The sequence below is a fragment of the Nyctereutes procyonoides genome, unplaced genomic scaffold (genome assembly GCF_905146905.1).
Source record: "Nyctereutes procyonoides isolate TBG_1078 unplaced genomic scaffold, NYPRO_anot_genome, whole genome shotgun sequence".
Taxonomy (NCBI): Eukaryota; Metazoa; Chordata; class Mammalia; order Carnivora; family Canidae; genus Nyctereutes; species Nyctereutes procyonoides.
In genome coordinates this window covers 45,154,724-45,179,110 of record NW_026575131.1, presented here as the reverse complement: position 1 = coordinate 45,179,110, position 24,387 = coordinate 45,154,724, and the positions used below count along the sequence as shown (strand labels likewise).

The window sequence follows — 24,387 nt, the reverse complement described above, 5'->3', positions numbered from 1 at the left end:
ACGGGACTCGACCTTCAGGTTGTGAGTTCAAACTCAGCCTTGGGTGTCGAGGTTACTTAAAAAATAAAATCTTGGGATCCCTGGGTGGCTCAGTGGTTTGGCGCCTGCCTTTGGCCCAGGACGTGATCCTGGAGTCCCGGGATCGGGTCCCACATCGGGCTCCCTGCTTGGAGCCTGCTTCTCCCTCTGCCTGTGTCTCTGCCTCTCTCTGTGTGTCTCTCATGAATAAATAAATAACATCTTTAAAAAATAATAAAAATAAAATAAAATCTTAAAAGAAAAAATATTAAATATACATAGCAAAAGATCATTAAAGGAATTAAAACAGTGCACTAGGAAATAGTCACTTCATGCAATATAAAGCAGTAAGGAAATAAATTCTACCCAGGACCATACCCGGGGAGTGGCACTCTCTGCCACCCAGACCTCCCCGGGTGCCTACAATTCCCGGCATGCCTCATGAGACTCTCCCTTACGGCCAAGGTGGAAAGGGAGGGGCTAATGGAGCTATCTCCTGTGAGTTGTAGTCTTGCTGCGAAGGAAGGAGGGGCTGTGGAAGGTTGGTGGATCTGGAGCCAATGAAAAGGCACATCTTGCTGAGCGTCGGATCGAGAAGCCAATGGGCGTGCGGCTTGTGGGAGGCGGGACTTCCGGCAACGAAGTCTTGGTGAGCGGCTGCGCGAGGACGTCTACTTCCTTTTTGGTGTGGCGGCGAGAGCGGAGAGTACGCTATGAAGGCCTCGGGCACGGTGAGGCGAGCGCGCGGCGGGCTGGGGGGCCGGGGAGTGCAGTGCGGATCGAATCCGGGGCCCCGGCCAGCGGTGTAGGTCGCGTAGGGGGAGCACACTCGACTGGGTCGCGCGCCCTCGCGCGCCATCGCTCTCGGGTTCAAGCCAACATGGCGGCCATTGCAGGCACCGCGTGGGGAGGCTTGTACCGTGGTCCCGGCCCGCTGAGGAATCGCGGGGGCCGGGGAGGCCGGGTCTCCTTTCCAGGGGAAGGGACAGGTTACGCGGCTTGGACGCTCTAGTCACGGGACCTCGAGTTTTCAAGCCTCGGTTTTCCCGTTTGCAAGGTGGAATGGTGGGAGGACGTAGTAGTATTTCTCTTCTACTGGCGGGGCTGTGAAAAGGTAGAAGGAAACTGTAAACTCGAGCTGACGCGGGGAGTGAGAGCCTTATCGCTGTGGCAAGTGCTGGGTAAAATCCTAGGGCGCTGTGGTGCAGAGATGGAAGAGCAAGCCCTCGGGAGAAAACAGGGCGGGCCCTGTACAGCTCCCCAGCCTCAGTTTCCATCTGGGAAAGAGGCCAGCTGCAGAGGTCCGTTCCTGAGCGGGTGGTATTTAGGGCTAGATTTTTCTCATATTGATAAAACGTTGGCAAGTCCGTTACAAAGATGGGTTCTTGGCACTATGTCGGGGTTTGGCCTTGGCGGCTAATTTTTTGTCTTTGCATCCGTGTAAACAGAGTTCCCACTGGGAAATCCAAACCCTTTTTATTGTTGCTGGGAATACAGAGGCAGCTGCAGGTCCCATGGCAGCAGGACTGGGAAGGGAACTGGGTTCTTGTCCTGGTTCTGCCTGGTGTGGGCTGTCAGATCCCAGGCTGGTCACTGTCTTTGGGTTCCAGAGCGAAAGAGGACTTTGGGAAGATGTGAGCTGCAAGGATGTGTGGAGAAAGGAGGTTGCAGATCTAGACTGCAGCTATTTTCACGAATATAAATGGAAAAGGAAGGACAGTGAGATTGACAGCCCTGCCCAGCTTTCCTGAGTCCAGGCAGAGGATACTTAGCCATCTTAGTTCATCTTCCCCACCCTCAGTACCTATTCTGGGAAGTCTGGAAAGGTGGGGCATGATCCAGTCACCCAGATTCCTCATGGATGCCCTGGAATGGGGCAGCCTGTTGTCAGTTTGGGGATGCAGTTCTCACCTGGGCTTGGGGAAGGGAGTAAGGTGAATCTTCACAGTTGTGGCAGGGTCAGGCCCCACCTCACCTCTGTTTCTGTTTTAGCTGCGAGAGTACAAGGTGGTAGGGCGCTGTCTGCCCACCCCTAAATGTCGCACTCCGCCCCTGTATCGGATGCGAATCTTTGCCCCTAATCATGTTGTCGCCAAGTCCCGCTTCTGGTACTTTGTGTCTCAACTAAAGAAGATGAAGAAGTCTTCTGGAGAAATTGTCTACTGTGGACAGGTATGGGATGTTTGAGACTGGGGGGATGGGGGAGCTGGAGTGGATTTATACCTTCTTGTGAGGGGCATTTCTCACCCCACAGAGTTCGCAGATTTCATAACCCCTGGCTTGTTCACATGCCCTAATTAAGCTCTAGGTTGGAATGTAATGGATACCTCGTGTTTTTTTTTCCTAATGAGAGAGCCCAAGGCCCAGGTCAGATTCAAGGACTGGTAAACAGATGCAAGAGAGGCCTGGGACTGGGCTTTCTTTGGGAACAGCAAGGGCACAGGATCAATGAGTTGGACCTGGGTGGGAGCCCACTCACCACCCTGGCCTCCGCTATTGTCTTTGGCATCTAGGTGTTCGAGAAATCTCCCTTGCGGGTGAAGAACTTCGGCATCTGGCTGCGCTATGATTCACGCAGTGGCACCCACAATATGTACCGGGAATACCGGGATCTGACCACCGCAGGCGCCGTCACCCAGTGCTGTGAGCCATGGGGCCTGTGCCCAGTCCCTCCTTAGACTCCTGTTGCAGCCATCTGCAGCCCATTACGCCTGCGCTCCCCTCTTCCCCAGACTGAAGCAGGACAAATGCAAGAGGCTTCTGGGATTGGAAGACGGGGAGTCCTGGGGGTGGTGATGGGGGATGCAGAGGAGGTGTTTGTGTAGGGGGTAAGAGTAGAGAGGATGCTCCAGGTACGTTTTTTTCTGGAACCTGGCAGCAGGCGAACCTGTGGAGTTGATGACTTGTGTAGACATAATTCCCACCCAGAGTCTAGCCCGGGCCCTGTCAGTCAGGATCTGGTGCTAGTGGCCCCAGGCACACATAGAACAAGTTAACCTCCCAGGGCCCAGACCCCAGCACCTCAACCCAAGAACTGCTGTTTCTCATAGCAGCGGTTTAAACAGAGGTGCTAACAGCAAAGTGGATCTCGTCGCCTTTGGGGGGCTGTGGCTGTGCTCCTCAAAGTGAATTTGGAGGTTCTACACCCCTGAAAATGCCAGCACCTGCTGGAGCCAGAGGTTATAACCACCTGGTCCCTATGTTGGGGTACTTCTAGGCCAGCACTCAATGGGAGGTTTCAGGAATGCCCAGACGTTGGGGTACACATTTGCCCTGCCTCCCTCCCTGCAGACCGAGACATGGGTGCCCGACACCGTGCCCGGGCCCACTCTATCCAGATCATGAAGGTGGAGGAGATTGCAGCCAGCAAGTGCCGCCGGCCAGCGGTCAAGCAGTTCCACGTGAGTGCTCTGAGGGCCCTGTTGGGTAAGGTGGGCGGGCAGGGGGATGACACACATTGCCCTGGAACATGGAGCTGGCCCAGCTGCTCCCCTGTCCCCTAGCCTTGGGAGCTGCAGGGAGGGACTGGGTTTGACGTAGAAGCCCAGTGGGGGGTGGCCACACTTCAGTGGCCCTGGAAGACAAGGTTGAGAGGCTTTTACCTCCCTCACCCACCTCTCCTTACCACAGGACTCCAAGATCAAGTTCCCACTGCCCCATCGGGTCTTGCGTCGTCAGCACAAGCCACGCTTCACCACCAAGAGGCCCAACACCTTCTTTTAGATGCAGAGCCTGCGGTGCCCAAGTCTGCTCAAATAAACTCCTCGGGTAAAACCAAAGCGCTCAGACACATTTGTTTTCTTTGTACACCCTGCAGAACTCAAAAGGGCACAGCCAAGCTGTGAGTTCTCTGCCCTGGGAGGGCTTCTCCTCTCTTGAAGTGGGGCCCAGACACCTGGTTTCTCCAGAACGGGAGCCTCCAAGAATGGCAGAGGCCACACACCCCCAAATGCTCTCTCCCCTGCCTACTTGGCTCCCCAGGGCTGTTAGCAGGATCCTAGAGCCAGAGGGCCCGGTTTTCCGCCCTATCAGGTAGCTCTCTGCTGTGATCTTTGTCTTGCAGGCCGCAAGATTTGGTCCCTAAACCTGTCCGTCCTTGTTAGATACAAGCTTTGGCTCCCCATACCACAACCACCATGTCTTTGGTGAGATGTGGGCAGTCAGGTGCCTGGAAAGAATCAGGATTATGGGGTTGGTTCATTCCATGTGCAGATTTTCCTCTCCAGGTTCAGAACCCTGGTCTTTGAGTCCAGGATCCTCAGGCCAGACATGAGGGGGCGCCAGAGAGGACCAACAACTTGCTGTGCTATGGCTGTTGTCCTTCACTAGGTGGGGGCCCCTTGAAGGACACCCTGATCCTGCCCAAGAAGGTCAAGGTCTCACTGTGGGTCTCTGTCTCCGAGAAACCACTTGAGGCTCGAGGGAATTCCAGGCATGAAGCTAATCCCACCCTGGCTGAACCCCCTCAATCAGGACGCTGAGGCACAGCTAGGAGCGCAGATCTTGGGAAGCATCTGTACTCAGTGCATGAACTTGGGCAACCCTGGTCTGCTGAATGAGTCTTCATCAGAAAGTAGGGGGCTCAGCAGATTTATTCACTTGATACTTGGAGAATCAACTGTAGGCACTGGGGGGCAAAGGTCAGTCAGAGATGTGACTTCTCTTCCAGAGAGCCATGGAATAGAAAGAAGCCAGAGCACAAAAAGGCAGTGTGGGGTAGGGGCCAGGGCAGCAATCAGGCCTGCAGTATTGCAGGCAAGGGTACAGCTTCCCTTCCCCCACTGGGGACGGGGGGGGGGGGGGGGGGGGCGTGGCTAGTTGGCAGGAACAGTCCCAGTGGTTTCCAGAAAACTAGGTCACTTCATACCCTACCTGTGTTTGGAGAGGTGCCCAAGGCAGAGCTTGGGCACAGCCAGCAGCCATCGTCACAGGGAAAGATCTGAGGACAGAGTACTAGGCTTCCTGGACTTCACTGGCTGCTTTGCCCACTGCTCCGAAGTGGTTCCTCCCTACCTCCGTGCCTGACCTTGCTGAGCCTTCTCCCTGGGCTGTTCCATATCATCACTGGCTGGGCCTCCTAAAGTTTGTAAGTCACACGCATATAAGAGTGACAATTGGTGGGTTTTCTGTGCCCCACCAGACTGAATCTGAGAGGGCAGGGACCCTATTTATCACTCCCCGGCCCCAGGACAGGTTCAGTAATTTGGGGGCCCAGAGAGGGGCTATGACAGCCAGTGACTATTGCTTTGTACACACCACGAGGAGTAAGGATGGTGGTAAACAACTAGATCTGGCAATGCCGGACCCAAGTTTTGTATTTTGACCTTGCCACAATCTGTTGCACCAGCACCCTGTAGACACTACAGTTTACTCTCCTGATGGCATTTAACCATGTCAGCAACCATGGGTTAGCAAACTTTGACAGCTGGAAAAAAAAACAAAAAACACATCTTAGGATTTGTATTTGCGTTTTCTTTTCAGGAAGTAAGCACTTTGCCTTAAAATAAAAATCATTTGTATGGACTTGGTTCTTTTCTTTTTCTTTTTTTTTATTTATTTACGATAGTCATACAGAGAGAGAGGCACAGACACAGGCAGACACAGGGAGCCCGACGTGGGACTCGATCCCGGGTCTCCAGGATCGCGCCCTGGGCCAAAGGCAGGTGCCAAACCGCTGCGCCACCCAGGGATCCCCGGTTCTTTTCTTCATAGGACTGCTGGTTATCTTTTTTTTTTTTTTTTAATTACTATTTTGTAAAAGCTTTCATAGGTGGGGCAAAAAACAGGAATAACTAAACGGGTTTTACCCCATACATGGTACAAATTTTTTTTATCCAGGGCACTTGATGTTTTTTAAGGTATTTTTTGGGAACCAGACTAGAATTTTTTGCCTTGTTGGTGTCATTAATCTTGTGACTTGAGGCAGAAACCCTAGTTGCCCCCCACATACTCCTTCCTCAATAATAGGGTTTCCATATCTAGATGCCACCCACAAAGAAATACGTTTCCCAGCCTTTTCATCTGGGGTAACCATGTGATACTAGAGTAGCAATGTGTGCTATTTCCAGGGAATACCCATCTGGCTGGAATATAGGCACAAGGTCTGGTGCTCTGGCAGCCAGCCTTCTTTGGTCATCAAGCCCCACCCTAGAGCAACAAGGTAGAACTTTGGGTGCCTGATCCTATGTCCACATGCTGAGAACAAGGGGGAGAAGGAAACCCCAGTCCTGCTTAGGCTGTAATCTGGAGGCCTGAGGTAGGCCCCAATGGTTTTGCTGGGCCAGGTCACTACACACACAGCTTTAGTTTCTTCCTATGTAAAGTTGGTTCCGGGGGTGGGGAGACTTCAGATGAGCTAAAGATGGGGTGTATCACCAAGAAAGTGAAGACCAGGGCCCCATGAAGGCCTACTGTGCACCCCCATCCCCACCTTGGGGCTTCATCAATGCTTCATGGCAATCAGTTGAGAGCGCTCTGCCTCAACCAGCCAAAGGATGGGGTCAGTCCCTTATTGAGAGACCTATGAACGGAAGATGAGTGAGCCCCAGCTTTCACACCTAGACATCCACCCACCCTGCCATCTACTCAGCAAGGTTGCCACAGACCCTCTAACCTGTAACCCTCCTGGGAATCCCCCCCACACACACACACATACCCTGCACAGAGCAGTTGTCTGGACACTGGCTGGATGTGAGGACTCCTGAACTGTGCCCTCATCCTCCAGAGTGTTGTGCTGGATCCAAGCAGAGCAGAAGCTTGGAGACCAGCAATGATGAGCCCTTCATTGTGGGGCCTGTGAGTCAGAACCGGCCTCTGGGACCATTGACACCCCTCTGGTTGCCTGGGGCCCAGGGAGGGGAAGGTTCTGCTGGGGTCACCCAGCCAGCTGAGGATGACAAGGACAGGAATTTGGAACTAGCATGGCCCTAGTGGGCCCCTCCAACCTCAGGTGCTGAGGTACTCCCAGGTCCTGTGCCTGGATTTGGCCAGGTGCCCAGGCTGGCAGGCCAGGAGCCCTGGGGAAAGAGGTCACCAGCTGCCCTTCCCTGTACCCCTCTCCTGGGTCAGGACCATCAGGCAAGGGCAGACACCAAAGCAAGACGAGCAGGGGGTCCCAGAAGACCTGACCCCAATCCTAAACCAAGAGGGACTATCTGAGAATCCTGGAATCGTAGAATCACAGTTGGGATCCTCAGGACTTCAGGATGGTGGGCTCTCAACAGAAAGCTACAGCACCATTGGTAATAATGGTTTGCTTTTACTGAGTGCAAGGGAGAAGTTCAAGGCCAGACACCCAGAAGGTCATGTGGGAGTCAGAGTAGCTCGCAGCGTCTCACCCCTGCCCTTGTCATGGGAACACTAGGGGGTGCCCCGGCAGCAGGTGGGGGTGGGGACAGCAGCCAGCCATGAGACACCCTGACATTCCTGCCTCTCATGGTAAGACTTGCAGGTGCTGCTGGGCCCTCGGGATCTCCCTGCCGCTCCGTCACCACCGGGGTCCTGCCTCTGCCCAACCTGTGGTCAGAACTGGACAGTCAGGGAAGGTGCCGCTGCATCCCCCCACCCTGCTCCCTGTACCCGTCCAACCCCAGAAAGCATGCGCCTATCCACCCCTCAGAGTTCCCAACTCTGGGCCTCCTCTCACACCTTGGAATTCCAGAACACGTTCTGAATCCACCCATTTCTCCCCACCCAACAGACGCTGCCTTGGACATGGCGGGCTTTTCAGAGTCCACACATCTCATTAGGCCCCTCCTCTAAACTCTCCAGTGGCCCTGGCACCCTCAGAATAAAATCTACACCCTTTGCCAAGGCTCAGGGTCCTTGGTAGCCTTCCCTGTCCTCACTCTGCTCACTCCACTTGCTCCACCTCAGGGCCTTTGCATCGGCTGTTCCCCCTGCCTCTCTCCAAGCTTGGCTCATTCTCTGCCTGCAGGTCTGCAATCACCTCCTCAAAGAGTCTCCCTCCCAGAGACCCCACATAAAGGTGTCCCCCAGGCCAGCTCCATCTCTGACCTTGCTTCACTCTTGTCATCCATCAGCTTCTGGAATGCGTGTTCCTCTCCTGGCTCGGTCAGTGTCAAGTGCCTGTGAGCAGTATGAGTCTGCCTAGATCCGGCTGTGTCCCCAGCAGCTGGGTGCACGGTCCAGTACACAATAGGTGCTCAATGAATGGGCCTCGGCCCAAGTGTCCTTCTGTAACCTCCCACCTCTAGAGGAAGAGAAAGGCGGGCAGCAGATGGTAACCACTCCCAGAGCCTCCCTGGGGAGGGAGGACTGGTTTGTAAGCTCCGCAACAATTGGCATATGTTTGCATTCGTTTGTATGGCTTTCAGGAAGGGATCCCCTCCCGGATTTCTCCTTTCTCACCAAGTTTTCCATGAAGGTGAGCGCGCGGGAGGGACTGAAAAATGGTGAGGGGAGGAAAAGGAACTCAGTGTCCTCTCCCCACCCTCCTGGCCCAGGGGGAGGAGTGCATGGCAGCAGGCAACAGAGGCATGTGTGGCAGCCTTGGTATCCCAGTCCCCAGGGGTGGGGGTCAGGCCAGCACCCCAGCATGGGTGGAGAGGGAGAACCCGGGGGACACGAAGGGATCTGTGGCGGATGCTGGACCAACTGGAGTGGCGCCTGTCGGCCAGGGACCACCAGGAGGCGACAGAGGCTTGGACAGGACTCCAAGGCCCCGGGCATTCACCTTGCGGAAGTCTAGGTCCCTCCGGCTTGTGGAGCAGGGAGCCCAGTTTTGGGAGACCAGTTCAGGACTTGAACCCAGAGGTGAGAGCCTCCAGAGACCAAAGTCCCTCTGGTCCACCAGCGAATCGCCCCAAGACAACAGTGTCTGGGTCCCTTGATGGCATGACCCCACGCAAGGGATGTCTCTTCCCCAACCTCGGTCTCCCCATTTGCATGCCAGGGAGAATGCCAGACACCATCTCCCAAGTAGTCATGCCCCCCCCCATTTCTTTAGATTCAAGGCCACTCACAGTTCTTCCCCCATGACTACTTTAGACACTTAACGCTTGACACAGGACAGACGCTCCATGAATATTTGGTGCAGGAAACAACAAATGAATGAAGACACTGACAAATGAGGGGCTTACTCTGTGCCAGGCTCTTATTATGTGGATTCAATTTATTCCTCGAGCCAGGGGCTACTTTATCCCCATTTACAGATGAGGAAACTGAGGCACAATGACAAACACTCTCCCAAGTATGTATGCATTTAGGATCTGAACCCCAATGTCTCTCAGCTTGGCCTGTGTGGGGGGGGTAGGGGTGCGGTTTGGTGAGGCCCTCCCCCTAGCTCTGGAGAAAGGGTCCAGGAGCCGGTTGGGGGCGGGGTCCAAGCAGGACGAGTTCTCCCCCAGTGCCAGGGCAACCCAGAAAGTGCCCCCTGTCTGTGGGAGCCCGCACTAGCTCCGCTTGGCTTAAGGTACAGAAACACCGCGGGGATTTGAACGCTGCAGCCCCTGCTCCTAGCCGCGTCCCCCAGGTGAGCGACAGGCTCCGTGAGCCTCAGGTCCCCACCTGTCCACGGGAGACTTGAACAGCCCGGGGTGAGGGGAAGTGCCACCGAAGTAAGAGGGGTATGTGGGAGCCTCGCCCCACCCCCACCCCCAGCAGCCATCCACGTGCCGGGGCCTGGCCTATCTGGCCCAGTCCCGGGCCGAAAGGGTGCGGGTCCCGCCCGCCCCCAACTCCAGGGGCGGGGTTTCGCGGACCCGGGAGCCCAATAAAGCCGCCGCGGGTCGCCGGGAGCCACCCCTCCAGGCCCCACGGAGGTCGTCGGCGCCGAGCCCAGCTCCCAGGGAGAGGGACCGACGGCTGCTCTGCTAGAGGCCGGCCGGAGCGCGCGGGGGGCGAGGGGGACGGACAGACAGACGGCAGAGGCAGACGCGCAGACGGAGAGCAGGGACAGAGAGGCGCACGACCGCAGCGAGGACCCAGGTTCCCCGCCCGGGAGCCCCGGCCCGAGCCCCTTTGGCCGCCTCCCGCCAGGGGCCGAAGGACACAGGTGTGCGGCCTCGCCGCAGAGGCCGAGCATCTCCCCGCGCTCGCCGCCCTGCCGCCGGCCGCTGCCCGCTTCCCTTACCCGGGCGCGGGGTGGCTGGAAGGGCCGAGGACGCGCCTGGCCCCGCACCTGCGACCTCATGGCCGCCGTCGAGGCAGGGGCGCGGGCCACGTTCGGAGCCTGGGACTACGGGGTCTTCGCGCTCATGCTGCTGGTGTCCACAGGCATCGGGCTGTGGGTCGGGCTGGCGCGGGGCGGGCAGCGCAGCGCCGAGGACTTCTTCACCGGGGGCCGGCGCCTGGCGGCCCTGCCCGTCGGCCTCTCGCTGGCCGCCAGCTTCATGTCGGCGGTACAGGTGCTGGGCGTGCCCGCCGAGGCCTACCGCTACGGCATCAAGTTCCTGTGGATGTGCCTGGGACAGTTGCTCAACTCCCTGCTCACGGCCGTGTTCTTCATGCCCGTCTTCTACCGCCTGGGCCTCACCAGCACCTACCAGGTACCGGGCAGAGGCCCGGAGGCAGGACCTGCCCGGCTGAGAACGCGGGGATGTGGCGGGAGGCCCTGGGGCTTTGAAGTGCCGTGCAGGGGGGCCGCCGGCGGGCTCCCCGGTGCTCCGCGGTGCTTTAGCGGGGAGGCCCCAGGCGGACGGGTGAGGAGGGTTCTGGGAAGTAGCCCCAGGCAATGGGGTGAGAGGCAGGAAGGAGGAAGAGGAGCCACCGTCCCGGTTCTCCTCCGTGGAAGCCCGCGCAAGGCGGAGCCAGGTGTGCACGGAGCGTCGACAGGCACAAACCTGCCCCCCACATGCCCGGGCGTGCGCACACCCGGGCGATCGGCAGCGAGCCGAGGGTTCGAAACCCGACTTCCCCCCACCTACTCCGCTCGGGCTTCCCAAGTGTCAGACTGGGCTAATTAGAGGACCTCCTTCCAGGGCAGTGGGTACTGTGATTAAAATCGTGACCCGTATACAGTAGGCGACCAATAACAATTGGCCACAGGCACTGTGGAGCGCGCTTGTAGGGTTAGAGCGGCGCCGCCCCGGGGGCCAATTAGCCACCGGTGGGGGCGGAGGAACGTGCGCATTGGATGGATCCGTCTTCCTGGGCACACTCCGTGTGCACAGGTGTGTGCAGACTGATCGGAATGTGTTCGCTTGGCGGGGGCCCCCCCCCACGGGCGAGAGCGGAGAGAGAAGCTGGCGTCCGGAGGGAGGGGAGAAGCCGCGAGGGCGGGGGAAGTACCCCAGAGGCCTCGACCTCCTGGGTAGGACCTGTCCAGGTGACCACGAGCCTCGGCCCCTCCTTGCAGTACCTGGAGCTGCGCTTCAGCCGCGCTGTGCGGCTCTGCGGGACCCTGCAGTACCTGGTGGCCACAGTGAGTGGCCTCGGCCCCGCCCCCGCCCGCGGGGTCCCTCTCAGGTCCAGCCTGGGATCCCGGCGGCGGAGGCCCCGCCCACAGCCCGCCCCCATCCTCTCGGCCCCGCCCCGTGGGTCCCGCCCCATCCTGTAAGACCCTTCTCGGGCGCATCCTCCAGCTCTCTGGCCCCCGCCTGCTGACCGCGCCCCCACTCTGCCCTGTCCCCTACTCGCCAGGCACCACGGGCTCCGCCACCACCATCCTCTCCTACCCCCTTCCCCGCCGTCCGCGGGCCTCACCTGGTCCCGGCTCTCCTCGTAGGTGCTGTATACTGGCATCGTGATCTACGCCCCCGCGCTCATCCTGAATCAAGGTTTGACTCGGGGAGATCTAGGGAAGGTGACCGGAGGGGGCAAAGGCTCTGAGACGAAGGGGAGGGGCAGGGCAGCCCCAGGAGAGACTTGGGGAGGGAAGAATCCTGGAGAGAGGAGGGCCCTAGACACTGGGGGCTAAGTTTGCACCCTGCCTGGAAGCCTAATGGGGGGAGTTCCTTGCACAGTGACTGGGTTGGACATCTGGGCATCGCTCCTGTCCACTGGAGCCATCTGTACCTTCTACACGACGGTGGTGAGTGACACCCCTACCCCGCCCCACTGCGGGGGGTGGGGGCTCCGTGCACACTGTGTGGGGGAGACCCTGAAGTCATCATCCACTCCCTACTTTCCCTTCCTGCCCCGCAAGCCTGCATCTCAGCTGGGGCCCTGTTTCCTCATCTTAATGAGGACAAGTCAGTTGAAGGGCTCACTGCTGAGAGTCCAGGGATAGGCTAGCTTCAGGACTGGCTGCAACCAGGTGGCTGCCACAGAGTCCTCTGGGTCCCTCTCCCATGTCTCGGGGGTCCCATCAGCTCAAGAAGTGGGTTCCTATTTCAGGATGGGTTGGCCTCAGTCTTGGGTGCAGGATGAACCAATCACAGAAGTTTGGGGGGCCGGGGAAGATGTTCTGGTTGGCTGTTTCTGGAGCTGGGAGTAGAAGGATCAGCTTTCCAAGAATGGCCTGTGAGGGAGAAGGGGCTTCTCCAAGGGAAAATCCAGGGGCTGCCAGGGGAAGGCAAAGATACCGAGGCTGGAAAAGTAAAAGCAACAGCTAAGTAATCGTAGTAGTAGTAGTAGTAGTAGTAGTAGTCGTCGTCGTAGTAATGATACTGCTGGCAGCCATTACTCACTCAAGGAACTGGTACGTGCTAGGTGCTATTCCAAAGATTTTCCTAATTAATGAACTAATTAAATCCTCACAACAGCTGCATTTTGCAAATGAGGAAACAGGCAGAGAGGAGCATCGGTCCCAGCCACTGCCGAAAGCCAAGCTGGGTTGGCCTCAGACAGATCCCTGTCTGACCCCCTGTCTCCCCATCTGTCATGTCTTGCAGGGCGGTATGAAGGCTGTGGTCTGGACTGACGTGTTCCAGGTCGTGGTGATGCTAACTGGCTTCTGGGTGGTCCTGGCCCGCGGGACCATGCTGGCGGGTGGGCCCAGGCACATGCTTGAGATTGCCCAGAATCATTCCCGGATCAACCTGATGGAGTGAGTGAAAATGTAGTGAGGGTACTGAAAAAGGTGGAGCTGACATCCCTCTGCTCTGGGAGAAGCCAACCAATGCCTCCTGCTCCAGGAAGCCCTCCCTGCTTCCCTTCCCAGACTCCCCACAGACCAAACATCTGCTTCCCCTCTCTAGACTGCCCTAGCCCCCATCCCTCCATCTGTCCCACCATCTGTCCCCCAGCCCAGGCTGGAGACTGAAGGTTCTCTGAGGTCCTAACTGGGCACAGAAAGGTTTTTGAATGCACACATGGACCGCTCAGTCAACAAATAAATTTTCAGTCTGGCCAACTCCTACTCACACTTCAAAACCCACCCCAAAAGTCCCTTTGAGGCCCTTAAGGTTCAGAACGGCCATCTGGAGCCCTTGGGAGGGGGAAGTCCGTGTGGCCTTCCCATATGGCTGTCTTGTCCCACCCAGCTTTGACCTGGACCCGCGGAGCCGCTACACATTCTGGACTTTTGTGGTGGGTGGCACGTTGGTGTGGCTCTCAATGTATGGTGTGAACCAAGCCCAGGTGCAGCGCTATGTGGCCTGTCGCACAGAGAAGCAGGCCAAGCTGTGAGTGTTTAGGAGGGGCAGGGTGGGGGCCTCTGAGATGAGCTGCCCCCTCCCCAGCCTGAAGGCTGCCCCTCCCCCCAGGGCCCTGCTCATCAACCAGCTGGGCCTGTTCTTGATCGTGTTAAGTGCTGCTGGCTGTGGCATCATCATGTTCGCCATCTATATAGACTGTGACCCTCTCCTTGCAGGGCGTATCTCTGCCCCGGACCAGGTGAGTTCGGCCCAGGCTCCTAGGCCACTCCGGCCCTCCCCACCCCGACTCTGAACTTCTGCGTGGATGGACCCCTGGGGCCAAGCTAGACCGGCATTCCTAGAAGAGAGCAGCCTGAGCACAGGTCCAGGGGCAACAAAGAGCTTGGCTCAGAGGAGGTTCTGGAAGGAGTGAGAAAGACAAGGCTGAGAGACAATGGGGAGCCACAGAGGGTGTGTGAGCAGGGGAGGGGCACATTCAGATTTAGAGTCAGAGACTCCCTGAGGGACAGCAGGGAGGAGATGGGACCACGGTTCAGCACGCAGTGATGGTGTTGAGAATTACATGATCGCCAGCTCTCATGCCCCAAGCACCTACCCTGGGCCTCACGCTATTCCCTTCACAAGCGGTTAGTCTCCCATAAAATCCTTCAGCATGTTATGAGGCCAAGGCTGTCATGGCCCCCACTTTACAGATGAGGAAACTGAGGCTGGCGTGGGTGGGAAGCAGCTGCCTGAGGTCCACAGGTGGGTCCAGGGCAGCACCAGGGCCAGGACCCATGCCTTGTTCAGAGTCAGTTCAGAATTGGCAGGAGATGGAAGGCCATCCCGCCTGCTGTCCCCCCGCCCCCCGCCCCCCCAGCTGACTCTGCAACCACAGCCATGGCCTGCACCTGTTGGCCTCACTGTCCTTGTCAGTAAAGCAGGGGTGACACGGGACTCTGTCTCACTGGGATCCCAGGGCCCTGTGCGAGGGTGGGGCGGGCTCGGTGACAGTCCTTCGGTGCATGCAGTCAACCCACAAACGCACACTAAGTGCCTGCTCTGAGTTCCGATCTGCACGGGGCCTGGGGACATGCTGTGTGAGGACGGAATCCCCAGTCCTTGGGGTGCATTGTCCCAGAGATCAATGCCTGGCTCCCCCCAGTACATGCCCTTGCTGGTGCTGGACATCTTCGAGGACCTGCCTGGAGTCCCTGGGCTCTTTCTGGCCTGTGCCTACAGTGGCACCCTCAGGTGAGCGGCCCTACTTGCTCACCCTGTCACGTTTGAGCCCCCTGGGGTCTCCTTGCCCCTACCGGTTGTCCCCCTGTGGGATGGAATGTTCTGGGCATATCCATCATTGACAGTTCCTTCTTGGTCCTCAGCGCCCAGCTCAGGTGGGCTCCAGTGGAAGGCACGCCCTGGGGACAAGGACCCCAGCTGTGGGGTTTTCATCTTATCACCTGGCAGGGCCACAACTGACCCCCCTCTCCTTTCCTTCTTTCCTTCCTTCCTCCTCCAAACAACTGTTTACTGAGCACCTACTGTGTGGCAGGTACTGCTGTTCTAGATCCCAGGACACAGCGGTGACCAAGTGGTCCCCTGATCCTGCCCTCGGGGGCCTCACATTGTAGTGTTTTCAAATACTCCATGACTTCTGGCACACCCCTGCTTCTGCTGCGACTGGGGTGCCATGCAGCAGTGCTCTGCACCCTATTATTGCTGTGTAATGAGAACTTGTGTCATACATGTCCGTGGTCATGTGTGTTCTTGCTCCCTTGGGGGTATCTCGGGTCTAGGGGCGGGGCGGGGGTTGACATCGCCTCCACTCTTAGGGAATTTTGTCACCGCGCTCGTGGGGTGTGGGCAAGTCAGATGGTATGAGCAGCTGGGGCCTGCGCCAGCAGGTGGACCCAGGGGAGGTGTGGCCCGTCCCTCGAGGAGGCCTGTTGACCACCCTCCCCACCCCACTCTCAGCACCGCCTCCACCAGCATCAACGCCATGGCTGCAGTCACCGTGGAGGACCTCATCAAACCTCGGCTGCCGAGCCTCGCGCCCCGGAGACTCGTACTCATCTCCAAGGGGCTCTGTGAGTTGGGGAGACTCGGGTTGAGGGTGGGGGGCGCAAGGACATCTCCCCGCTGACCATGTTGCCTCCATCTGCCATAGCACTCATCTATGGCTCAGCCTGCCTCACGGTGGCAGCTCTGTCCTCGCTGCTGGGGGGAGGCGTCCTCCAGGTGAGCCCCCCCTCCCTGACCTAGCCCCATCTCCGCAAGGAGCTGCATTGTGGGCATGGAACTGAAGCCCGGGGGGGGGCCCTACTTTCCCCACCAGCCTGATACTTTCTGCAGCCACCTGGCTGGTGGCAGTGGGAGGTGGGAGGTTGGGGGCAGTGGCTTGGAGGGGGGACCAGAATTTGTCAGGACAGAGAGAATGTGGCATCTTTGCCTCCCACACAGGGGAGAGAGGCAGGAATGGGGAGTACTGCCCCCCCCTTTAGGGACACGGAGGCCAGGAGAGGTGGGACGCCTCTGCCTCAGCTCACCACCCCCTCTCCCAGGGCTCCTTCACCGTCATGGGAGTCATCAGCGGCCCCCTCCTTGGAGCCTTCATCCTGGGAATGTTTCTCCCGGCCTGCAACACACCGGTGAGCGGGGACCGGTGAGGGGGGAGGCTTGGGGCCGGGAGGGCACAAGGCCTCTCTCTCCTGATCTGGGCTCTCCCCCCAGGGTGTCCTCTCTGGGCTGGCCTCAGGCTTGGTGCTCTCACTGTGGGTGGCCGTGGGCGCCACTCTATACCCGCCTAGCACCCAGTCCTTGGGAGTCCTGCCATCATCGGCTGCTGGCTGTGCTGTGCCCTCAGCGAACACCTCTGACCTCATGGGCCTGCTCCTTGCCAACAACACCTCCAGCAGGAACCCCAGGTGAGCAGACTGGTCTGAGTGTGGGTGTGGCCTCAGATGGTGTGGTGGGGGACCGGGGACTCTTAAACTGGGTCTCAAATGAAAAGGAGGAATGTTCTCAGGAGGAGGTGAAGGAAGGGCATTCCCAATGGAGAGAAGGGAAGGTGCAAAGGCCCTGAGGTTGGGTCCAATTTAGTGCATTCCATGCACTATGGTGAGGATGGGCTGTATTTAGTGAGCTGAGAAAGGATAGGAGATGGGAGTCCAGCCAGAAGAATTTGGTCTGATTCTGTATTATTATTATTACTACTAAGATATAATTTACAAACCATAAAATTAACCATTTAAAAGAAATTTTTAGCGTATTCATAAGGTTATACAACCATCACCATGAACTCAAGGACATTTTCATCACCTCAAAAGGAAGCCTCATCCCCATGAGCAGTCAATCCCCATCTCCCCCTCCCTCCAACCCCTGGCAACCGCTAATCTTCTTTCTGTTGCTATGGATTTGCCTGTCTGAACATTTCTCATAAATGGAGTTTTACAATATATGGCCTGTTTTGTCTGGCTTCTTTCTCTCAGCATGATGTTTTCACGGTTTTTATTTTGTTTTGTTTTTGGTGTTTTCAAGGTTTATCCACATTGTAGCATAGTGGGGCTCGATTCCTTTTTATGACTGAATAATATTCCCTGTATGGATGGACCACATTTTCTTTATCCACATCCTTGATAAGACATGCTATTTTCCATTTTTTTAAATTCTAGCTATCCTAGCGAGTGTGAAATGATATCTCACTGTAGGCTTTTTGTTCTTTTACCTTTTAGTTCATCTTTCTTTTTTTTTATTTATTTATTAATGAGCAATACAGAGAGAGAGGCAGAAACACAGGCAGAGGGAGAAGCAGGTTCCATGCAGGGAGCCTGACGTGGGGCTCGATCCTGGGACTCCAGGATTATGCCCTGGGCTGAAGGCAGGCGCCAAACCACTGAGCCACCCAGGCATCCCCTAGTTCATCCTTCATAAAGAACAGAGAACAGCTGATGTACACTATCATTTAATGGATATTTTTCTTTTTTTAATTAAATATTTTATTTATTTATTCATGAGAGACAGAGAGAGAGAGAGGCAGAGACACAGGCAGAGGGAGAAGCAGGCTCCATGCAGGGGGCCCGATGCGGACTCAATCCGAGGACTCCAGGACCACGCCCTGGGCTGAAGGCTGGGGCTAAACCGCTGAGCCACCAGGGATCCCAATGGATATTTTTCAACTGCAGAAGTTCAGGGGCACCTGGCTGGCTCAGTGGGAGGAGCATGGGATTCTTGATCTTAGGGTCATGAGTTTAAGCCCCACGTTTGGGTGTTAGAGATTACTTAAGATCTTGAGGGGCTCCTGGGTGGCTCAGTTAGTTAAGTGTCTGCCTTCAGCCTAGGTCATGATCTCAGAGTCCTGGGATGAAGCCCCGCATCAGGCTCCCTGCTCAGTGAGGAGTCTGCTTCTCCCTCTCCCCCCAACCTGCTGCTTGTGCTCTCTCTCTCTCTGTCAAATAAAATCTAAAAAAAAAAAAAAAAAAAAAAGATCTTTATGGGGAGCCTAGGTGGCTCAGTCAGCTAAGCATTCAACTCTTCACTTCGGCTCAGGTCATGATCTCAGCATTGTAAGATTGAGCACCACACTGGGCTGAGTGCAGAATGTGGAGTTGGTTGGAGATTTTCCCTCTCCCTCTGCCTCTCCAACCCTTTCTAAATAAATAAATACATTCTTAAAAACGAGAAAATAAAATCTTTAGTAAATAGATACATAAAATAAACTGCAGAAGTTTAGATTATAAATCAAAGCTTTTTTCCTAAAACATATTTTCCTAACATTACGCACTTCACCCTTTTAAAGTTTAAAAACACCCTTTGTGTTTTTTTTTAAATAGTTTTATTTATTTATTTGACAGAGAGAGAGGGGGAGAGAGAGCACAAGCAGGGGGAGTGGGAGAGGGAGAAGGAAAAGCAGAAATAGCCTCTCCGCTGAGCAGGAAGCTCAATGCGGGGCTCGATCCCAGGACCCGGAGATCATGACCTGAGATGAAGGCAGATATTTAACCAACTGAGCCACCCAGGCACCCCTCATTGGTTTTTCATATATTTCCAAAGTTGTGCAATCCATACCACTATCAGGTTCCAAAATATTTCCAACTCCAGAATATTTTAAAGAATTTCTTTTTTAAAGAATTTTTCTTTGATGGGACGCCTGGTGGCTCAGCGGTTGAGCATCTGCCTTCAGCTCAGGGTGCGATCCCAGAGTCCCAGGATTGAGTCCCGCATTGGGCTCCCTGCATGGGCTCAGTCCGGGGATCGAGTCCTGCTTCGGGCTCCCCTGTGTGTTTCTCATAAATAAATAAATGAAATCGTTAAAAAAAATGTTTAGTTGAGTTTAGTTGACACACGATATTCTTGTGTTTCAGGTGTATGATATAGTGATTCCTCATCTCTGTACGTCATGCTGTGCTCACCACAAGTGTAGCTGCTGTCTGTCACGTTGCAGCGCTGTTACAGTCCTGTTGACTGTACTCTCTATACTGTGCCTTTATCCCTGTGCTGTATTCATTCCAAAACTGGAAGCCTGTACTCCCCTCTACCCTCCACCTGTTTCACCCATCTCTCCGTCCCCCAATTACCAATTGTAATTTTGATTTGCATTTTCCTAATAACTAATGATTGACCATATTTTCATGTGTTTATTAGCCAGATTTATCCCTTTTTATTTTTTTATTTTTATTTTTTTAAATATTTTATTTATTCATGAGAAACAGAGAGAGAGGCAGAGACACAGGCAGAGGTAGAAGCAGGCTCCCCGCAGGGAGCCCGATGCAGGACTTGATCCCCGGACTGAGGATCACACCCTGAGCCAAAGGCAGACGCTCAACCACCGAGCCACCCAGGCGTCCCGGATTTATCCCTTTTTTAAAAAATAGATTTTATTTGTTCATTTGATACAGAGAGATAGATACAGAAAGAGGGAGAGAGAGTGCGCACATGAGCAGGGGCAGAGGCAGAAGGAGAAGCAGACTCCTTGCCAAGCAGGGAGCCTGACTTGGGGCTTGATTTCAGGACCCAGAGATTATGAACTGAGCTGAAGACAGATGCTTAACTCTCTGAGCCACCCAGGCACCTCTATCCCTTTTTTTTTGGAGAAATGCTTATTTAGGGCAGCCCGGCTGGCTCAGTGGTTTAGCACTGCCTTCAGCCCAGGGCCTGATCCTGGAGACCCGGAATTGAGTCCCACGTCAGGCTCCCCGCATGGAGCCTACTTCTCCCTCTGCCCGTGTGTGTCTCTGCCTCTCTCTCTCCCTCTGTGTCTCTCATGAATAAATAAATAAAAATCTTTTTAAAAAATGCTTATTTAAACCCTTTGCCCATTTTTTCAATTGGTTCATTTTTTATTTATTATTGAGTTGTAATTTGTATATTCTTTAAATCATTATGTATTCTGGACACTAGATCCTTATCAGATGTATGATTTGCAAATATTTTCTTCCATTCTGTGGGTTGTCTTTTCATTCTCTTGATAGTGTCCTTTGACGCACACAAGTTTTCAGTTTTGATGAAGTCCAATTTATGTTTTCTTGGGTTGCTTGTGTTTTTTGTGTCAGATCTAAGAAACCATTACCAAATCCAAGGTCTAAAGATGCACACCTATATTTTCTTCTAAGAGTTTAATTTGAGTAGATTCTGAAGGAAATAGGGAGCCACGGAGAGTGGTGAGCAGTGGCAGAAGGTCATCTGAGTTACATTTCAGTAATGCTCCCTCTGGCTGTGTGTAGAGAATTCTGTGGGTGGGAGTGGATTAGCCAGAGAGAAAGAGAAGTGGCTACTGCACACATCTGAGTGAGCAATGATGGGAGACTGGGGGATGCCTAGGTGGCTCAGCGGTTCAGCGTCTGCCTCCGGCCCAGGGCATGATCCTGGAGTCCCAGGATCAAGTCCCACATCGGGATCCCTGTATGGAGCCTGCTTCTCCCTCTGCCTGTGTCTCTGCCTGTGTCTCTATCTCTCATAAACAAACAAACAAACAAACAAACAAACAAAATCTTAAAAAAAAAAATAATGGAAGCCTGGGCTAGGTTGTGACAGTGGAGATGGGAGGAAGTGGACAGACTGGGAGAAGCTTTTGGACTCATGCCCACCTCTCCCATCCCTAGCCCTGGAGTGGACCTGGGCCGACCTGCCTTGGCTGACAGCTTCTACGCCATTTCCTATCTTTACTATGGCGCCCTGGGCACGATGAGCACTGTGCTATGTGGAGCCCTCGTCAGCTGCTTGACAGGTAAGCAGGGCGGATGGCCTCCTCAGAGATCACCTCACGAGTCCCCCTGCCTCCAGGACGCACCGGGCAGGAAGAAGAGGAAGGACATTCTGGTCAGCCAAATGGCCACTGCGTGCTGGATGCATCAGCACCCTTTATGCTGTGTCGCTTTCCGGACGACCCCGCACCTCGCGGCGCTTGTCTCGTTTTGCAAAGGCAGAAGAAACTGAGGCACCACCCGCCCCTCCTTCCTCCTGCCTCCTAGTCCCTTACGTGCCTCCAAAACTAAGTCCTCGCTGGAGGATACCGGCTGGAACCGCGGGGCGCTGTCCGTTGTGCTGAAATGTCTTCTCAGCAGGGCCTTGGCGCTTCCCTGTCCCTCCGGGAATTCTGAACGCCACGGAGAAGTGGAGAGAGACCAAGAGAAATCAATAGTGATCACAGTACCTGTTCTTGCTTCCTGTGTCTCAGCCTTTACCTTCACCAGGGCTTTATTGAGTCCTTCCCTGTGCCAGACGCTACTCTAGATGCTGGGGAGATAGTGAACCAACCACCCACTGATGTATTACCTCCCTTCACTGTGTAGATGAGAAAACTGAAGCCCAGAGAAGGGCACAGGCCTGCCAGTGGGTCATTATTGAATCTTGGATTGGAACCCATCAGAGCTCTCCCTTCCCCCTCCCTCTCCAGTTGCCATCACTCCTTTACTAAATACCCTCATTTCCCTCAGGCCCCACCAAGCGCAGTGCCTTGGGTCCTGGGCTGCTGTGGTGGGACCTTGCACGGCAGACAGCATCGGTGGCCCCCAAGGAGGAAGTGGCTACCTTGGATGACAGCTTGGGGAAGGTGAGTCACAGGGCTGGCTCCCAGAGTAGGGGGAAGGGCAGTGAAATGACTTGAGGTGCCCTGGGCATGGCCATAATTCAGGGGAGGGACATGATGGGTCACCATCTTTCTCAACCTCTTCCAGTGAAAAGGCTCAGTTGAGAGCTGACGTGTCTTCAACACTTGTTATTACACCTTTTAACAAAGACTGAGCAGAATTTCATACTATTTGTTTCCTTGGATTACTTCCAGGCTGTGGCAGGTGAAACTGGTTTACCTTTATAGTATTGATACAAAGTCTCTCCTATAAAAGTATTTAATTCAAAAGTGAGTCAACTTAGAGAAAATCTTACATAAGAAACATGACTGGGGGTAGGCCAACTTCAGCCAAAGTCGTGTGGTTGCTATGTGAATGCCCTGAATTTGGAAAATGCTGTCCCTGATCCAGACCTGCCCCTGCTCTGGAATCCCTGTTTCATTTTCTCATTTCTTACAACTTGCTGTGGCCCCAACCCTATGCTAGGCTGGGGTTTTTGTCCACTGTCTAGGAAGAGCTGGTGAAAGCTAAACTGAGAAATGAGTAGGATCTCAGTGGGTAATGAATACAATAAAACAGGGTATTGTGATGAGGGTGGCCTCTTGGAAGAGGTAAGAGAGGGAGCCCCTAAGGAGGAAGAGCCAGCCCTAAGAAACTCGGGGGAAGGGCATTCTTGATGGAGAGCACAGCAAGTGCAAAGGCTGAGGCCAGAAGCTTGAGAGGGGAGATATGGAGAGGGAAGGGATTTGGCTGGAGTGTTTTTAAAGCTCCTTTCAGCTGTTGTGGGAAAATATTGATCTTCTTGAAAGGGAGCAGGGAGAAAGTCAGAGAGCAAAATGGAGGTTCTAGAGGCAGAAGGGACAGGACTGGCTGATGCATTGACCAAGGGGACAGTTGTACAACCCTGCCCAGGTTCTGCCCTTGTAGGCCCTCAGTGATCCCTTCTGGGGGAGGAGCTGACACAGAGCAGAACAGGGTCTCTGAAGGGGTCTTTCTTCTCTTTTCGTTCCAGGGTGCTGAGGAACTGCCCCCTGGAACCAAGAGGCCCCCTGACTTCCTGCCCAATGATGAGGACCATCTGCTCTTCCTGGGGCAGAAGGAGGTGAATGGAGCTGGCTCCTGGACCCCCAGAAGTGCACGTGACCGTGGTCAGGACCTTCGGGAGACAGACCTCTGAGCCAGCAGAGGGGACTGACCACCTGGGATGGAACCTCAAGGTGGGCCCTCCCAGGCCACAGAAGAACAGCCTCGGGCTCTGACCAGCTAGACTGTGTCTTATGCAAATGAGTTTGGGATTGTGTGTCCCTGCCCTATGGAAAGAGGTGAAGCCCTGCCTTTAGGAGATCATTTTATCCAGCACCCTCTAGCCAGCCCCTAGTTTTAGATGCTGCACTCTTGCCTGCTCCCCTAAAATGAAGCCAGATTTCTCTCTATGTACAATAGAAAGATGTTGGAGTCCCCTCTGGAACATGTCTGAACTATAACAATGATTTGGGAGGTCCTCAGGCACAACCCTCTGCACCCCATTTCACAGATGGGGAAACTGAGGCCTAGAAATGGTCCACAACTTGACCAAGGTCACAGAGCATACCAGAGATTCATTGAGAGTTGGATACTAGTTCTTCTACCTTTACCTCCTCCTTGTTTTCCTCCCTCTGGAGGGTCAGACATCACATGGCCCCTGACCCTGGGAGCAAGAAGAGAGGATAAAGTATAATCACAATTTTGATCTTCCTCTTACACCTGGACACTATCTCATCCATTAAGGAGCATGAACCCACTTCACAGAGGAATAAACTAAGGTTCAGTGAGGTAGCCTGAGGTCACAGCAAGTTGGATCTGGGCAGGGACAGACCTGGGAGTCAAATGATGCTGAAGCTCCACTGCCAGCATGTCACTGGTAGACAGGGTCAGATAGGTTGGGCAAACCTACATCCTGGGGACACGCTTGACTTTGGATGGAGATTTAATCCATGCACATCAAATAAACGGACTTTGACGCTTGATGTTCTGTACTCTCTAAAAAATCATTCTGTTAACTCCTATCTCCTCAGTCAGATCTTAGTATGAATCTCGGAGTCTCTTGCCCCCAAGCCTGTGAGTGAATGAACCTGAGTATATAAGGATCAGAGCAAGGTGACAATTGCTGTGGCGGGGTACATTGTGCTGCCCTCCCTGAGATGCATAGCTTCTCTCCCCCTCCCGATCTGCTCCTGAAGCATCCCCTCCTCACTGTCCTTTCTGCCTGGACCCTGCCAGCCTCCATACTGTCCCTGCACCAGTCCCTTGGGGTCTCTGTGACCCTGAGATCTGGCTGCACTCACATCTGCCCACATACCTGCTATGACTCCTGTGGTCCCCAAGGGAGCATCCCCTGCTCAGTTCAAGAGCATCCTCTCTCTCTGTGTCTCTCATGAATAAGTAAACAGAATCTAAGGATAAATATTTCTCTAAAGATAAATCTAAAGATTTTATTTATTTATTTATGTATTTATGTATTTATTTATTTATTCATGAGAGACACAGAGAGAGAGGCAGAGACATAGGCAGAGGGAGAAGTAAGCTCCCCACAGGGAGCCCAACATGGGACTTGATCCCAGGTCCCTGGGATCACAACCTGAGCCAAAGGCCGACGTTCAACCACTGAGGCACATAGACTCCCCTAAATAAAATATTGTTAAAAATCTTTTTAAAAAGTTCCAGTTGTTTCACGTACATGGATCATGCATTTAATTTTGGTCACTCTAGTAGGTGTGTGGTGGTATACAGCCATGGTCTTGATTTATATTTTTCTGATGATTAATCACGAGCATCTTTCATGTCCA

The 24,387-nt window shown here is 54.6% G+C and overlaps 2 protein-coding genes and 1 non-coding gene across 3 annotated transcripts; all 3 read left to right on the top strand.

The window, feature by feature from the left end:
• The first annotated feature begins 670 nt into the window (after positions 1 to 670).
• RPL18A (ribosomal protein L18a) lies at positions 671 to 3,797 on the top strand. The gene is made up of 5 exons (XM_055344765.1): positions 671 to 749; positions 2,011 to 2,190; positions 2,532 to 2,661; positions 3,310 to 3,419; positions 3,649 to 3,797. The coding sequence occupies exons 1-5, from the start codon at positions 732 to 734 to the stop codon at positions 3,739 to 3,741; spliced, it is 531 nt and encodes a 176-aa protein (XP_055200740.1). The 5' UTR covers positions 671 to 731; the 3' UTR covers positions 3,742 to 3,797.
• LOC129522662 (small nucleolar RNA SNORA68) lies at positions 3,033 to 3,166 on the top strand. Its single transcript, XR_008666954.1, has one exon. It is a non-coding gene; the product is annotated as a small nucleolar RNA SNORA68 (small nucleolar RNA).
• A 6,014-nt stretch (positions 3,798 to 9,811) lies between the features above and the next one.
• Positions 9,812 to 23,527, top strand: SLC5A5 (solute carrier family 5 member 5). The gene is made up of 15 exons (XM_055344764.1): positions 9,812 to 10,526; positions 11,336 to 11,401; positions 11,705 to 11,756; positions 11,943 to 12,010; positions 12,813 to 12,967; positions 13,404 to 13,544; positions 13,626 to 13,755; positions 14,662 to 14,750; positions 15,474 to 15,586; positions 15,667 to 15,737; positions 16,061 to 16,147; positions 16,230 to 16,423; positions 20,597 to 20,721; positions 21,431 to 21,546; positions 22,575 to 23,527. Exons 1-15 carry the CDS (start codon positions 10,170 to 10,172, stop codon positions 22,737 to 22,739), a joined length of 1,929 nt encoding a protein of 642 aa, XP_055200739.1. The 5' UTR covers positions 9,812 to 10,169; the 3' UTR covers positions 22,740 to 23,527.
• The last annotated feature ends 860 nt before the right edge of the window (positions 23,528 to 24,387 follow it).